This window comes from Pochonia chlamydosporia, chromosome 7 (assembly GCF_001653235.2).
Source record: "Pochonia chlamydosporia 170 chromosome 7, whole genome shotgun sequence".
NCBI classification, from domain to species: domain Eukaryota; kingdom Fungi; phylum Ascomycota; class Sordariomycetes; order Hypocreales; family Clavicipitaceae; genus Pochonia; species Pochonia chlamydosporia.
In genome coordinates, this window is record NC_035796.1 from 889,158 (window position 1) to 903,266 (window position 14,109).

Here is a 14,109-nt window from a genome sequence, read left to right on the forward strand (position 1 = left end):
TGAGCTGTGGCTGCTGTGCTGTGCTTTGCATCGAGTGGATAAGGCAAGGGTGTGTGTTTGAGCGGTGATGATCTGGAATTCTGAATTAGGCATCTGATCTTGCCGTGTTTGCTGCCGACAAATAATCTTACCATACGTGTTACTTAAGTACAATCCGGAAGAAAACTTTGTCTTTGTACCTTGTGGATTGCATTTTTCAACAAAGAGATATTCAGCTGGATACCATGTAACCAGCCTCTCCAACAGGAGGGTGGGCTGGAACACACCACTCGATTGACGACTCGACAAAGTTTTGATGGGGGCCAAAAACTGTGCTGTATCGTATAAAGCCCAATGACAATAGCAACGTATTTGTGGTCTGGGCGGTAAGTACGGTAGAGAAAAAGCGCTTGGGCCGATTCATTCCACGAGGTCATTCCACGAGGTCTGGTGTTGATACTTCGGCGCCGAAAGCCGGGCTACCAAGGTCTCACATCTGTGGAGAGGTCTAAACTCCGGAAGTGTCGTGATGGAGACATGCGAGAGTACATGGTCTCGTGACTGCTGTTGACCGCCTCAAGCGAAATCGCCTCCGGTGAGATCGAGATTAGTATTTTCATATTTTTCGTTTCGTTTCGTTTGGCATCGGCACGAGCAGAGACACATTTGACATGGCGAGCCATAGCCATCAAGGTTTGAGAGTTTCCCGGGTCCATGTGCGTGACAAGTCATTTTCACACAGGCTGTACATTATTTCATAGGAGATTGTGTTTCCCGATTTCGAGTATTAAATACATCTATCCATTATAAAGTCTAACATATTCCCCTTCTCTTCAACTCCCGAAACGCCGAATGCTTGCACAAAGCCAGTTATACCCGCTACCCGATGCAATTATTACTATGTGGTAGTTTCACAAATCACAAAAACTGCCATCGCTCCCGCAGATGAGTCTATTATACCGTCTTTAACCGTTGGAGTCGCACTCCTTGTCCGGCTGAAGCGTGAGTTAATAAAAAAAACAACCTTGCCCCAGCACAGGCTTAAGCCATGCCTCCGCCAGTCATGTTCTCCTGCTTGAGCTTCGACCAGCGAGTGAAGCATCCGATGAGAGTGGCAACTCCAGTGGCAGCAATACACATGGCGAACACGACCTTGAGGCCAGACATGTAGCCTTCAATGACGAGGGGCTGCTGATCAGCAGGGAATGCGTGTCGAATCTCGGTGGCGCCGGTCAGGACAAGAGTGCCCAGGTCGACTTGAGGTGCGTTCTTGAGCACATGGCCGACCATCTGATTGATGAAAGCAGCCTGACTACCAGAGACGAGATAAGCACCACCGATGCTTTGGAAGACTGAGAAGAATCATGGTTAGCAAAAATTGAAAGACTGCCGAAAAGGTAAGTTGGAGACATAACGTACAGAGCAGCATGCCAGTGGCGGAAGCAAGGTCCTCAGGGGGAACTGAGCCCTGGACAGCAATCATGGGAATCTGGAACGCAGTTCCCCAGCCAAGTCCAGCAACAATCTGGTATCCAATCCACTCACCAGTGGAAGAGTCGACATCGAGCATGTACAAAAGACCAGCGCCGATGGTGGCAACAACACCTCCACCAAGGAGCATGGGCTGGTATCGACCGGTGATGGAAACATAAGTGCCACTCAAAATGGTGGAAATGGTAACAGCAATGATGAAGGGAAGGTTGCGAACACCGCTCATAGTCGGGTTCGTTCCATGGACAGACTGGAAGTAAATAGGAATGTAGTAGATGGCGGCGAAGAAACCACCAGCGAAGATGAAGGCAAAGGCGCTCATGACCCAGTTGGTGCGCTCCCTAGCCAGTCTGGGAGGAACCATGGATCGCTCACCCTGGAAGTACTGAAGAGCAGCCCAGGCGGCGGTGATGGCGACGAAACCAACAAGAAGACCAATAACGACGGAAGAGTTCCAGGCGTGAGCGACACCACCGTACTGAACGGCAAGGATGTAGGTAACAGTGGCGCCCATCATCAGAACAATACCGAGAGGATCCATCTGGAGGAACTTTTCCAGAAGGGGCGCCTTGACAGGCACGGCATTCTTGGGAGTCTGGAAGAAGATCAAGATGACGAGAGCGGAAAGACCTCCAATAGGGAGATTGATGTAGAAACACCATCGCCAGCTGACATTATCGGTAAAAGCACCACCCAGGAGGGGTCCAATCACACTAGCAAATCCGTAGGAAGCACCGAGGATACCAGTGAAAGCAGGTCGCTTCTTGGGAGGAGCAGAAAAGGCAATAATAGTGTAAGCGCCGGCACCGAGACCAGCAGCACCAACACCGGCGATGGCACGTCCGGTAATCAGGGCTTCGGCGTTGGGAGCAGCTCCGCAAATGACGGATCCGAGCTCAAAGATGAAGATGGCGATGAGGAAGGATGTCTTGAGTGGAAAGTATTTGTAAACCTTACCCCCTGTGCGTTGCGAATTAGAATCCATACGGATTAGGTAGGAGAATGAAGGGAACACTCACAAGTCGACTGCATAGCTCCGACAGTCATGAAGAAGGCGGCACCATACCAACCAACTTTATCGAGACCCTTGAACTCGTCGGTGATTTTGGGAATGGCAGTGGCCACAATGGTCTAGAGTGAAGGTGTTAGCGATGCTATCAATGGGGGTGTGGAAGGGGGGGGGGGGGGGTTAGTCGTCAAGGCTTACCATATCAAGTGACAGCAAGAAGATGCTCATGACGAGAGCAACAACGATGAAGAACATCTTGATACCAGACGGATATTCGGTATCATCGGGCACATCGGTGGCTGCATTGGAAGAGACGTCGTCTTGCTTCTCCTGCTTGTCTTGTTGTTTTTCGTCATCTCCTCCACTCAAGTAGGCCGCCTTTTCGGACAGTTGGTCACCGGCGATGGTAGATGCGGAAGAAACGGTACGGTCCGAGTCCTTTGGGACTTCTAGACCCGTTGTGGGAGCCATTTCGGTGGCTCTTTGTATTATTGTAGTTGATTGTGTAGTGATATGTGGGTGCACAGCCGAGATGGTGTTAAGGTGAGATATAAGTTGTGGATGTATATGGGAACGGATGATTCGATTAGTGAAGGAAGATATTAGATGTAAATATCTTTCTAGAAAAGAGTCCCTGAGGTACTGTTTATTGATGGTGATGATGATGGAATATTGAACAATTGGCCGGGTGGCACAGGCATACATATAGGCACAAGCAAAGGATGCCCACTCACGACAAAACCAGCAACACCAACAAGTACCTCACCACACCATAATCATAACTGCCAAAACAGCATAGTCAACAGTCAACAAGCCCGAGTGACACATTGATAATCAGAGCCCAGATCCGCACAGATCCAACAGCCACGCGGAGTTTGCGACCCGGGACGACCCCGAAACCAAGGAGTGTGCATCTCTCACTGTCATGGGCGACGCAACAAAAACGGGCAGCATCATCGGCGGCGACGGCGTGAGCCATAACGAGTGTTGCAGGTGTGGTGGATAACGCCATTACACGTTGGGCACGATTATTACTGTGTAGGGGGACCATGGAACCAAACTCAACTCGACCAAACTCAACCGATACCCAAAACAGCCCCTGCTGGCTCCATGTCCATGTCGGAGTGGTAGTTTATTTCCGGAGACTTTTGAAGCGCACCCTCAAGAACCCGCCAAGTCCGCAGGGCTGATGTTGTAAGCACCAGACAAGTCCATCGTCCATTACGGTGGATTTGCGACAGGGGGATCAAACAGAAAGTCATGAACGACTAGACCTGGGCGACATTTGACCCACACGGCCTTGGGAAAATTGGAAATCTGGTAACTAATTCATGGTTTGGCGGAGAAGAGAGGGACGAGAAAAACAAGCAAGTCCGCCAAGACGGGCAAATAGATGACAAAGGCGGAGCTTGAGCTCCATTACTTGACATCAGCAGTTTGTTGTCACTTAGGCCATATGTTGCTAGGTGGCCTTTGGCGCAACGTTCTTCTGTTTTTGGGAAGTATGGCTCATATTGAATTTGCCAGTCTGAGTTGAGTTGGTGAGCCTCAATATGGCTCATAATGACTTTCCGGGCCAAAAAGAGTACACGACGATGGCAAAAGTGGGGCTGCAGTCATGACGGAAACACAAGAAAAACATAACGCACAGTCTTGACCACGGCAACATGGCATAACGCCGACTTTGGTGCATCACGCTATTATCGTCGGTAGTCGGAAGCACATCCACCGGTAGATTTCGCAAACTGCACGAGCTTAATTTGCAAGACCCTGCAGAGTTGTCACGTTGTCGCAGTCACACAGCATTGATCAAACATGGAATGACCAGACGCTTGACGGAGTTGTCGTCCCAACGTACCAAGTACACTCTCACGATCCAAGATTCATGAGTCACTGGGTTGCTGACAAGACCCGATTGTTTGTGCACTTTTTTTTTTTTTTTTTTTTTTTTTTAAAGAAAAACACATCAAATTTTGCCAGTTGATTTTACCGGACTTGTCTCCGTGCAAGTGTCAGTTGATCAGTACTTGTGTGGGAAATGGGTGATGGCCGTGCCAATCTTCAAATGCACGTCCCGGTATTTGCGGACTTAACAGCTTATCAGCCTTTTCACGTTGACGATGAGACGTGGCCAGCCAGCAGCACTGTCAGTTGCTCAATCAGGCTGAAACGTCAATCCTGCGGACGTCGGATTGGGCCACGCCAGCACGAGTTCGGACATATTCGCATCAATTGTACCGACAATCTGGATGGAAGTTCTGTTGGTGCGAGACCGAATGTCGAGAATCAAGATGGCGCCTTCTGTCGAGGTGACTGAGTGACGAGTGAGTGAGTGAGTGAGTGAGCCAGGCACTCGAGCTGATTGGACGACAGGCTTGCTTCTAGCGCCTTTGCTCGGTAAGCACCGCCGCAATTTATCTTTACAGGGCGCGGATCGGATTCTGCCAGAGCTGGTCAATTTGATTTGTTTGGCGGACTGGCGGAGTTTGCGTCATCCGCTCCAGTCAACTTGACTTCAAGGTTGACATTTGATTGAACTCAACTCTTACCAAATGAGGACCACAAGGAGTTGCATTTCTTCAATGTTCATCTGCAACCACACACGATTGTTTACCTAATACGCATCTGGTGAAATTTGCAGTCACAGCTGCAATCCTTCATCTTTTACGCATCCGGTTAAATTTTGCAAGTCAAGAGGCCGCCTGTCTCGTGTTCGTAACAATGAATGCCAACCAACCATACACTTGCCTCTTCGACTCTTCGTGTTCGTCAACTATGTCTAGTATTCGATCATCTGTTCGTCATATAATAGACCGAAATCTTCACCACAGCCAACAACACGCCCTAATCGGTGTCGGACACTTTCTTGATACCGCATATTCTGCCAAAATCGAAGCTTGGAACATTCAGTCATCACCCATGAAGCACTCCCTTGCGCAACACACCCACTCGGCAACTTCCGCACGCACTACTGCTGACAACGAGTGGATGTGAGTCTCCACGGAGTGAGATTGTAAGAGTGTGTGAGCAAGTTTGCTTCCAGTACTTCCGGTGGCTTGCGAATACGACTTTCAACATACCTGCGACTGTCGCATGGCATCTGGCTTTGATTTTACCAGACATTGAATAACGTCTAGTATCATTGAGTTTTGAATGTGTTTCTGAATATTTTCGACCTTTTCGAATTATCTCAGACCATACTCCCCCATCCATGCTAACCCTCAACTGATCAGGTCCGGATTTCGGCTCCGTCGGCCGCCGTTCCACATCACAGCATGCGGCCCGCGGCCGACGACACAGTTTACCCCAGGTTTGGTGTTGGCCATTGCCATTGAATAGAACTCAACTTGAATACAACTTCAATTATCTAGTGCTACGTCGCATGTCATCAATCTCCATACACTTCCACCTCACTGTGTACTTGTCAATTGAACATCAATCATCTCAAGTCTCCAATCTTAGTCGTACAAAACTGGACCATCTCGACTCTCGAGACTCACGTTGCCCCGCCCCCTCCTCCGGTCCGGTCCGTGATATCTCCAACCTCACTCACCACAACCTTTCAAACTCTTGGGCCATCACGCCTGTCACTTCAGAAACAATGAGTGCACCGTCCATCGAACTGACCGCTCCAAACGGAGTAAAATACTCCCAGCCCACCGGTCTTTTCATCAACAATGAGTTTGTATACTCAAAGTCCGGACAGACCATCACATCTATCGACCCCGCGTACGTACAGGCCCATCATATACCGCGACTTGACTGTTCTCTCAGTCAATTTCAGCTTACGGTTCTAGAAGCATCACAACTGACTTACACTCATATATCACAGAACTGAAAAGGATATTGCCACTGTGCAAGCCGCAGGGCCAGAAGACGTAGATGCTGCCGTCAAGGCTGCCCATGCCGCCTTGAAGCACCCCTCATGGAAACAGATGCCCGTATCTGACAGGGGCAAACTGATGAGCCGTCTGGCTGATCGTCTGGAAGAACAAAAAGAAATCTTTGCCACCATTGATGCCTGGGATAATGGCGAGTTTACACCCCCGTTCCCAAAACTCAAGCTTCAACCATACCACACACACCCCCTGTGACAAACACATATTCAAGTAATAAAGACCATCTACTAACACCACGCGCAGGCAAAACCTACGCTGAAGCCCTCGGCGTCGACCTCGAAGAAACCATAGGCACCTTTCGCTACTACTCCGGCTGGGCGGACAAGATCTCCGGCCAAACCATCTCCACGACTCACCAAAAGTTTGCCTACACGCTCCGCCAGCCCATCGGTGTCGTCGGCCAAATCATCCCCTGGAACTATCCCCTCTCCATGGCCTCCTGGAAACTCGGGCCAGCGCTCGCCTGCGGAAACACAGTCGTCATAAAGGCAGCCGAACAAACTCCCCTCAGCATCCTGGTGCTCGCCCAACTAATCAAGGAAGTTGGCTTCCCACCAGGCGTTGTCAACGTCGTCAATGGATATGGAAAGGACGGAGGTGCCGCATTGGTTGAGCACCCTCTCGTAGATAAAGTTGCCTTCACGGGCTCTACCGCCACAGCCAGGCACATCATGAGAATGGCATCCGCTACGCTCAAGAACATTACTCTCGAGACGGGAGGAAAGTCTCCGCTGCTCGTATTCGCAGACAGCGACTTAGAACAGGCTGTCAAGTGGTCACATCTGGGAATCATGTCCAACCAAGGCCAGATATGTACCGCCACGTCGCGCATCCTCGTCGAGGACAGCATCTACGACAAATTCGTCGACCAGTTCGTCCAGCAGACCAAGACGGTCAGCAAGGTCGGCGACCAGTGGAGCGAGGATACCTACCAAGGCCCGCAGGTCTCCAAGGTGCAGTACGAGCGAGTCCTCGAGTATGTCGAAGCCGGCAAGGCTGAGGGCGCGAGACTCATGTCTGGCGGGAAACCGCTCGACGTCAACACCAAGGGATTCTTTGTCGAACCCACCATCTTTACTGAAGTCAAGGACAGCATGCGCATCTATCGGGAGGAGATTTTTGGCCCAGTCGTGGTCATCAGCCGGTTTACTTCGGAAGAGGACGCCATTGCTCGCGCCAACGACTCTACGTATGGTCTTGGAGCGGCCGTCTTCACCAAGGATCTCGAGCGGGCGCATCGCGTGGCATCAGAAATTGAGGCTGGCATGGTCTGGGTAAATAGCAGTAATGACGGCGATCCCAAGATTCCCTTTGGCGGTGTCAAGCAGAGCGGTATTGGGAGAGAGCTGGGTGAAGCTGGTCTCGAGGCGTATAGCCAGGTCAAGGCCGTTCATATAAACATGGGCAACCGTCTTTAAGCAGGCACTTTGACTCCCTTTCTGTAGCCCAAAAATGACAAATAGAGTTTCCAATAAGTGCTCCCGCCTAAGTACCACTGAAACAATTTATTGGATCCTGTGCAGATTGAGGCCGCCTCCTAAGCCTCCGACCCACGTCACGAGTGCCAAAAGCCACAAGCCAAGACGCTTCCATTTGGACAAGCTTGGCGAAGATGAGCGTATTGTACGCCATAGCGATAGCGACCCTATCTACACTGACCTCGGTAGTATATTAGCTCGCCGAGTCGCTCCAAACCGCCCCCGTAGCTCCACCCCAGCATCGCGTCTCAATTGAGGCGAACAAACTATGGACATTGAACCGCCGTCATACAGCGAAGTAACCAACGATGAGGAATACCTTCTCCCCTCGACAACGCTCCAAATAAGCGGCCATGTAATCTACTCTGACAAAGCTCCCACCGAGCCGCTCTACGAGCTATCCCACGAGCCTATCCACCTCCGTGACACAACGAGAAGCATGACCGTGAAGAGACTCGACACCACAATCAAGTCATCTCCCGCCTCAGACGGGCGTCCCTCGCACGCCGTCACACAAAAGCGTCACATATATGACCTGAAGCATCCGGGTATTCTAACTGGACCGGTATTCCTGTACAACGCCGAGGCGGTCTCGCGACACAGCCTTGGCACATTTGGGATGAGTACATATCGGCCTCGATTGTTCTCGTCAGCACATGGATTCCGAGTACATCGGGCCGTGAAACGTCTAGATAATCAGCTGGTGGCACGGGGGCTGCTCTTTTCAGCTGTCTCGACAAAAACGAGTGCCGTGAGGTACGAATGGTCAGATGGGAAAGGGGAGATTCTGGCCCGCGAACTGAATACCTCGTATGGGTGTAAGTTGTTCATCACAAAGGAAATGACGGTAAAGAAGAGGGATGCCCTTGTGGCTGCGTGGGTGCTGAGGATGTGGTGGGAAATTGCTGGCAGCGGGGATTATGAATTATGACATTTTGTGTATTATACAGTATATAGTTGATGTAATCTGTGAAACGGTCTTGCTCTCATGCTCCCTTTTCTCAAGCGGACAGTAGTGCGCTGTGTCCAGATTTCAGTACATGTCCCACAGACTCACTTTGCCGTCCTTGGCGCCTGCAGCAATCCAATGAGCTGCTTTGACGCGATGAACTCGTCTGTCTCGGACAGACATTCGACTCAGGTCAACTGCGTTTTCACTTTGTTGTTCTTCAGAGTCGTCTTGAGTTTCTGCATGTGTCTCGTCGGTTTGTCGAGGTGGTGGTCCAACATCTGAGAAGGAGACTGCATATGCACCGTCTTTATGCCACTTCAGTACAGCGAGTTCTTTGAGGGTCTTGCAGGAGTACAATCGGATCTTGGAGTCCCATCCAGCAGTTGCAAAGATTGTTCCGTCGGACCGGACCTCGAGGCTCTGTTGTCCGGAATGTTTGGTATTGGTTACTTTTCGTGGATGCTTCCACTCTTCCAAGATGGTTTCTTGACCTTGTCTCCTCTTGGGGCCGTCCTCTTTCAAAGCATCGGAAAGAAGGGAATTGCCCGGCTTGGGTATGTCGTCAATTTCCTCAATAACACGCTCTTTTGGGTTGAATGGCTTGGCTATCTCTTGCGGGGCTGTCGGAATGGGGTGTTTCGCAATGATAGCGTCTGCTCCTGATGTGAAGAAGCACTTCAGGTCTGGTCGAGGATCGAGGGATAGAATTGGCTGCGAATGGGCCTGTGTTTTATATGTCAAGACCCAATCTCCCTCCAGTGTCAATTGGTGAACAGAAGTGTATCCATTTTCAAATGCAGCAATCAAAGTCAGGCGACTTTCGTGGTGCATCAAGGATAGGCTCATTGCCATGCCATTCTTTGCCCCCGGATTCACGGTGTGTATTCGCTTCTGTGAGGGCAGGGTATATATATCAACCTGTCAGGTTAGCGCCTGAGCTCATGGTGAAACGAAAGGGTGGCAGGACAAACGGCTTCAGATGCAAGGGTATTTGGCACAGCTATAAGAATTTCGGGGGAGTCTCCGAGAAAACGAGAGTACTGAGAGTGCCCTGATGAACATGCGGCGAATGAACAAAAGTTCATCGTGTTTACTTCCAGCAGATGAACGACCCAGGGCCGACGCCTGTCCACATCTGGGCCGTCCAGAGGCAAGGCTGTGCTCAGGCTACATTCATCCTCTTGGGTGATTTTCCAAACAACCAGCTTGTGATCTCTACCATGACTTTTGCAATGTTAGCTAGCCGTAATCCCTCGCTCAAATGTATTTGCCCAAACTAGGGCTGCAGGGTCCCTGGTGGTTACATACGTTATGACTTTGTCATCCCCCCATCCTCGGATGCCCAAGATTGCATTCTCATGCGCACGCCAAACAGCTCTGGCTCTCATAATTGTAAGATCCCAGAGAACCACAAAGCCTTCCGAGTCTCCCGTCACAAGCCGCTCATTCTGCCTGATGAAAGCAGCCGCATGGATGGCGGCCTTGTGTCCGCGAAGGATGAATTTTGGGGCCGGTGCAGGGTTGGCCATTTTTTCAACCAGCACACACGCAGTCAGACCGACACCAACGTCGTGACTGCTAGGTCGTGATCATACTGGGCCTTCAGCGCATATCAAAATTGATAGTACTTGATCCTTAGCACCTGGGTTTGGATCTTCTGCAAAGTTTGGAAGAGGAAGGCGACGAGGCTCAAGTCGAGGCTCAACTGCATGGAGAAGGCGTCACGTGCGAGTTTCATCCACAACCTTTCCCAACTCTCGAGTCTCGACTTGACTCTCGACGTCGATCCGTTAGGAAACAAAAATTGGCCCATCGTAGGTAGGGGTACAGTTTTTACAGTTTTTTCTTGGCACTGTGTATTATTAATCTCATTTTCTAGGCGTGAAAACAAATGGCCAGTGCCTTCGACGGTCTCGTTGCGAACTTACGGAGCCAACACCGCAGAGCATCAGCGATTGCACATCTGACAATATTCACAAAGCTGGAAATGTTGGGCTTTAATGAGACAACTTACGCCAAGGTGTCACTATCATCGAAAGCCTCATAGAAAACCTGTGGCGAATGGTCATGCCCTGTTAGCGAAAAGCCTAGACCCATTGAGGTCGCCCACGTGTGTGACAAGAGTGTCAACGTGGCTCGGTGTAGGGGCATGCCAGGATGTATGGGGTTTGGAGAACCGAATACTGAACCTGTAATGTTCTTTGACTTCATTGAATAGTGGTAGATCTGAGACATGCACCGGCCATGATGACGACGCAGTGAGACTTCTGGACAATATCAGATTTGCCCTTATGCATCCATGATATGCAAAAGGAATGACAAGATTGGACTCCTTAGTGTTACTGCACATTCATGCGTGCTGTTTTAGCCCGATCTAGTCTCTTTAGGTCGTGATATTGGCTGAAGCTGTGCTGCCTACCCCAGAAACGACAAGAGGAACATTGGGATGTCATGGCAGGGCCTCCAAATTGAGACACTTCGCTATGGGACGAATAATTGTCAATGTTTGGCGCATTTCAGGATATGCCAGGTTTTAAACACGAATAAGGTATGGCTGCAGGTATTAAGGATCTAGATACCTGTCAAGCTAAGAGAAGTGGCAGTATCGACAACGAGCCCGGGACCGATTTGCATTTGTATACCAATGACGGAACAAAATGCGCTCAGCCATATGTACGGGTTATGGTAGTACCATCTTGTTAAATTGCAATACCTGCAGGCGAAATCGAATCACGATCATCGCGTGGGCGCCTTCGCACCCTGTTTATGGTGTGGTACTGGCGTAGCGGTCAAGTACACCTCCATGGTCTCGTTTGGTGTAGCATATGGATTCAAATTTCATATCCATCATTATCCCACGTTCCAAACCGTTGAAATAACCCAAAGACGCCTATATCAACATCGGTCACGGAATGTCGAAGCTGAAGAGAGTTCGGACGGGCTGTCTTACATGCCGTGAACGTCATCTGAAATGCGATGAAGCAGCCCCTGATTGCGTCAACTGCCGCAAGAGTGGACGAAAATGCAAACGCGGTCTTCGGATTAGTTTTCTGGATATAACAGTGCACAATCCGACTAACCCTAGATGCCTCAATGCCTGCAAAGGTTAGCCCAGACTACCGCCTACCCTTATCCCAGTTTGCTAATCACGGCAAGGTGAAGCTGTTGAGTTCTGTGACGAATCTCGTTTGATCGCCTCAGAGTATCGGGGCGGACTGCAGCGCTACAACAAAGCGGACAGCAAACATGAAGAACTGTCTAGATCAAACAAACCGGAGACACAGCCCAACACTGCCAGCCAAATGGCACCGGGCTGTCAAGAACCAAGTTCGACGGGGCGTCGCTCTAGTCGTACTCTACAGATGGATCGCTTTGCTATACGTAATGGCCCCATGAGGCACTCGACTCGTCGCGCCAGTATACCCGACTTCAACATGTTCCATACAGAGGCAATGAAAGGATGCAAGGTGGCAACTAGCTATGCAGGTCAAAGAGATTGGCCACAGGCCCAAGACTTGTCTTTGAACGGAGCCTTCTACTCATATGAGCTTCCTATTCACACCGCTGCGAGTTTGATGAATACCAGAAGAGCCTCTCTGATTTGTCACGGATCGACAGACAGTCATGACTGGGACTCAGAGCCGGATGCCTCGATAGATGAGACAGACACCTACGACAGATTGCTCACCGGTGATCTTAGAGAGTTCATAGCAACTCAGGACGAACTTAGCTACATTCAAGCCTTTACAGATGGAATCGGAGTGTGGATGGACTCACTCAACAGTAGCAACCTCTTTACCCAGGTTATTCCCTGGTATGCGCTCAAGTCGCCAGTTCTTTTCCATTCACTGATGGCTTGCGGAGCAAAACAACTCTCCTTCAGTAAACCCGACCAACAACATAAAGCAACTGCGCTCTACAACACTGCTACAGCACAGCTCGTTCGACTACTTCAAAATCCGGATAGAAACATCATGGACTGCACAACGGCATCTATTCTCCTCAATGTATACGAGTTCATTTCAAATAAACCCATACAAAGAATGAGTCACATGGTTGGAGCAAGAGCACTTATTCGAGATTGCGGATGGAATTCTTCAAGCACGGGCATCCCGGCAGCTTGCTTCTGGCTGAGCATAGGCATAGAAGTCCTATATTGCTTGTCTATGAACTGGGCCGTCAGCTGGGATCCTGATAATTGGGGAATTGATTTAAATTGGAGCCGGGGCGAGAATGAATGCGATGGCGAGCTTCAGACTTGGGTTCACAGGTCGTTTTACACATTGGCCAAAGTTGTCAACTTTCGAGCGACATCCCTCGCTAGTCTTCCGTCTGATGCACACAGGGACCAAACTAGACTCTCAGGTCGTCTCTCTGAGTGGCAATCCCTCAAACAACTCTGCGACAACTGGAACGACTGCTGCCCAAGGTCCATGCGACCCGTAGGCTACTTGGCCATGAACAATGCGGACGAGCCATCAGTCTTCCCCAAATTTTGGTCAGTTGAACCCTAGGCGTGTACTCATACAGTACGTTAACACAAGACACCGCACACAGGCTGGCCCAAACATCCGCAATGCTAGGTAGAATATTCTATCACACAGCCCAATGCATTCTCGCACAAGTAAATCCAATAGAATCACCCGGAACGTCATCGGAGATGAAGGAACTTGAACAGCATCACGCCCGTCAGATTATGGGTATTGTGGCAAGCGGCCGTGATCGGTGTGTTACGGTTATGGCCGCTCAAGCCGTCAACATTGCCTTCCAATCATTGGCAGATAGAGAAGAACAAGAGGCAGCCTTGGCAATTCTTCGCGAAGTCCAGGCAATCAACCATGGTACAGGCGCGAACGGACTTAAACAATCAACAATGTCGAATCAATGGCCCTTGGCAGCACTGGACGCGGCGGAGCTGAGTACGTTCTCTGCGGCATCTCTTTCCTTTGGACAGCCTTGGCAAATTGCTGCGAGTACTTTGAACTTCATCCCAAGTACTTTCATGAACCATCTGGACGATAATGAACTCCCGATTGAAAATCCGTTACAATCGGCGTATTTTGGGCACCCCAACCAGCCGTACAAAACGTGGTATCAACCAGTGTGCGAAAATGGCATCAAACGCTTCAATTTTGAGATGTAGATTGTATATATATCAGTCTATGCTCTAATTTAGCGCAGGTGCTTTCTCGTCCCAATTGTTTGTATCAACTGGTAACGATGCGGTGGCAGGGCCACAAGTAGCGTCATGATCCTTTCTGTAGTCTATGCCGGGGGTATCGATTTTATCGTTCTTGTATG

The 14,109-nt window shown here is 50.0% G+C and overlaps 7 protein-coding genes across 7 annotated transcripts; 3 read left to right on the forward strand and 4 right to left on the reverse strand.

Moving 5' to 3' along the window:
- Nucleotides 1-458: 458 nt before the first annotated feature.
- On the reverse strand, nt 459-695 carry VFPPC_16621 (hypothetical protein; the record flags this gene model as incomplete). Its single annotated transcript, XM_018294374.1, has 1 exon — nt 459-695. One exon carries the CDS (start codon nt 693-695, stop codon nt 459-461), a length of 237 nt encoding a protein of 78 aa, XP_018139894.1.
- Nucleotides 696-1,020: 325 nt separating this feature from the next.
- VFPPC_07155 (drug:H+ antiporter-2) lies at nt 1,021-2,950 on the reverse strand (the record flags this gene model as incomplete). The annotated part of the gene is made up of 4 exons (XM_018286064.1): nt 1,021-1,331; nt 1,399-2,430; nt 2,490-2,601; nt 2,678-2,950. 4 exons carry the CDS (start codon nt 2,948-2,950, stop codon nt 1,021-1,023), a joined length of 1,728 nt encoding a protein of 575 aa, XP_018139893.1.
- Nucleotides 2,951-3,555: 605 nt separating this feature from the next.
- VFPPC_16620 (hypothetical protein) lies at nt 3,556-3,741 on the reverse strand (the record flags this gene model as incomplete). Its single annotated transcript, XM_018294373.2, has 1 exon — nt 3,556-3,741. One exon carries the CDS (start codon nt 3,739-3,741, stop codon nt 3,556-3,558), a length of 186 nt encoding a protein of 61 aa, XP_018139892.2.
- A 1,459-nt stretch (nt 3,742-5,200) lies between these two features.
- Nucleotides 5,201-5,473, forward strand: VFPPC_07156 (hypothetical protein; the record flags this gene model as incomplete). Its single annotated transcript, XM_018286065.2, has 1 exon — nt 5,201-5,473. The coding sequence occupies one exon, from the start codon at nt 5,201-5,203 to the stop codon at nt 5,471-5,473; it is 273 nt and encodes a 90-aa protein (XP_018139891.2).
- Nucleotides 5,474-6,080: 607 nt separating this feature from the next.
- On the forward strand, nt 6,081-7,796 carry VFPPC_07157 (retinal dehydrogenase 2; the record flags this gene model as incomplete). The annotated part of the gene is made up of 3 exons (XM_022428547.1): nt 6,081-6,208; nt 6,312-6,460; nt 6,622-7,796. 3 exons carry the CDS (start codon nt 6,081-6,083, stop codon nt 7,794-7,796), a joined length of 1,452 nt encoding a protein of 483 aa, XP_022284167.1.
- Nucleotides 7,797-8,889: 1,093 nt separating this feature from the next.
- VFPPC_14165 (WD40 repeat-like-containing domain-containing protein) lies at nt 8,890-10,337 on the reverse strand (the record flags this gene model as incomplete). The annotated part of the gene is made up of 3 exons (XM_018291935.1): nt 8,890-9,726; nt 9,780-10,032; nt 10,117-10,337. 3 exons carry the CDS (start codon nt 10,335-10,337, stop codon nt 8,890-8,892), a joined length of 1,311 nt encoding a protein of 436 aa, XP_018139889.1.
- Nucleotides 10,338-12,242: 1,905 nt separating this feature from the next.
- VFPPC_14166 (C6 zinc finger domain-containing protein) lies at nt 12,243-13,951 on the forward strand (the record flags this gene model as incomplete). The annotated part of the gene is made up of 2 exons (XM_018291936.1): nt 12,243-13,306; nt 13,366-13,951. The coding sequence occupies 2 exons, from the start codon at nt 12,243-12,245 to the stop codon at nt 13,949-13,951; spliced, it is 1,650 nt and encodes a 549-aa protein (XP_018139888.1).
- Between the last annotated feature and the right edge of the window lie 158 nt (nt 13,952-14,109).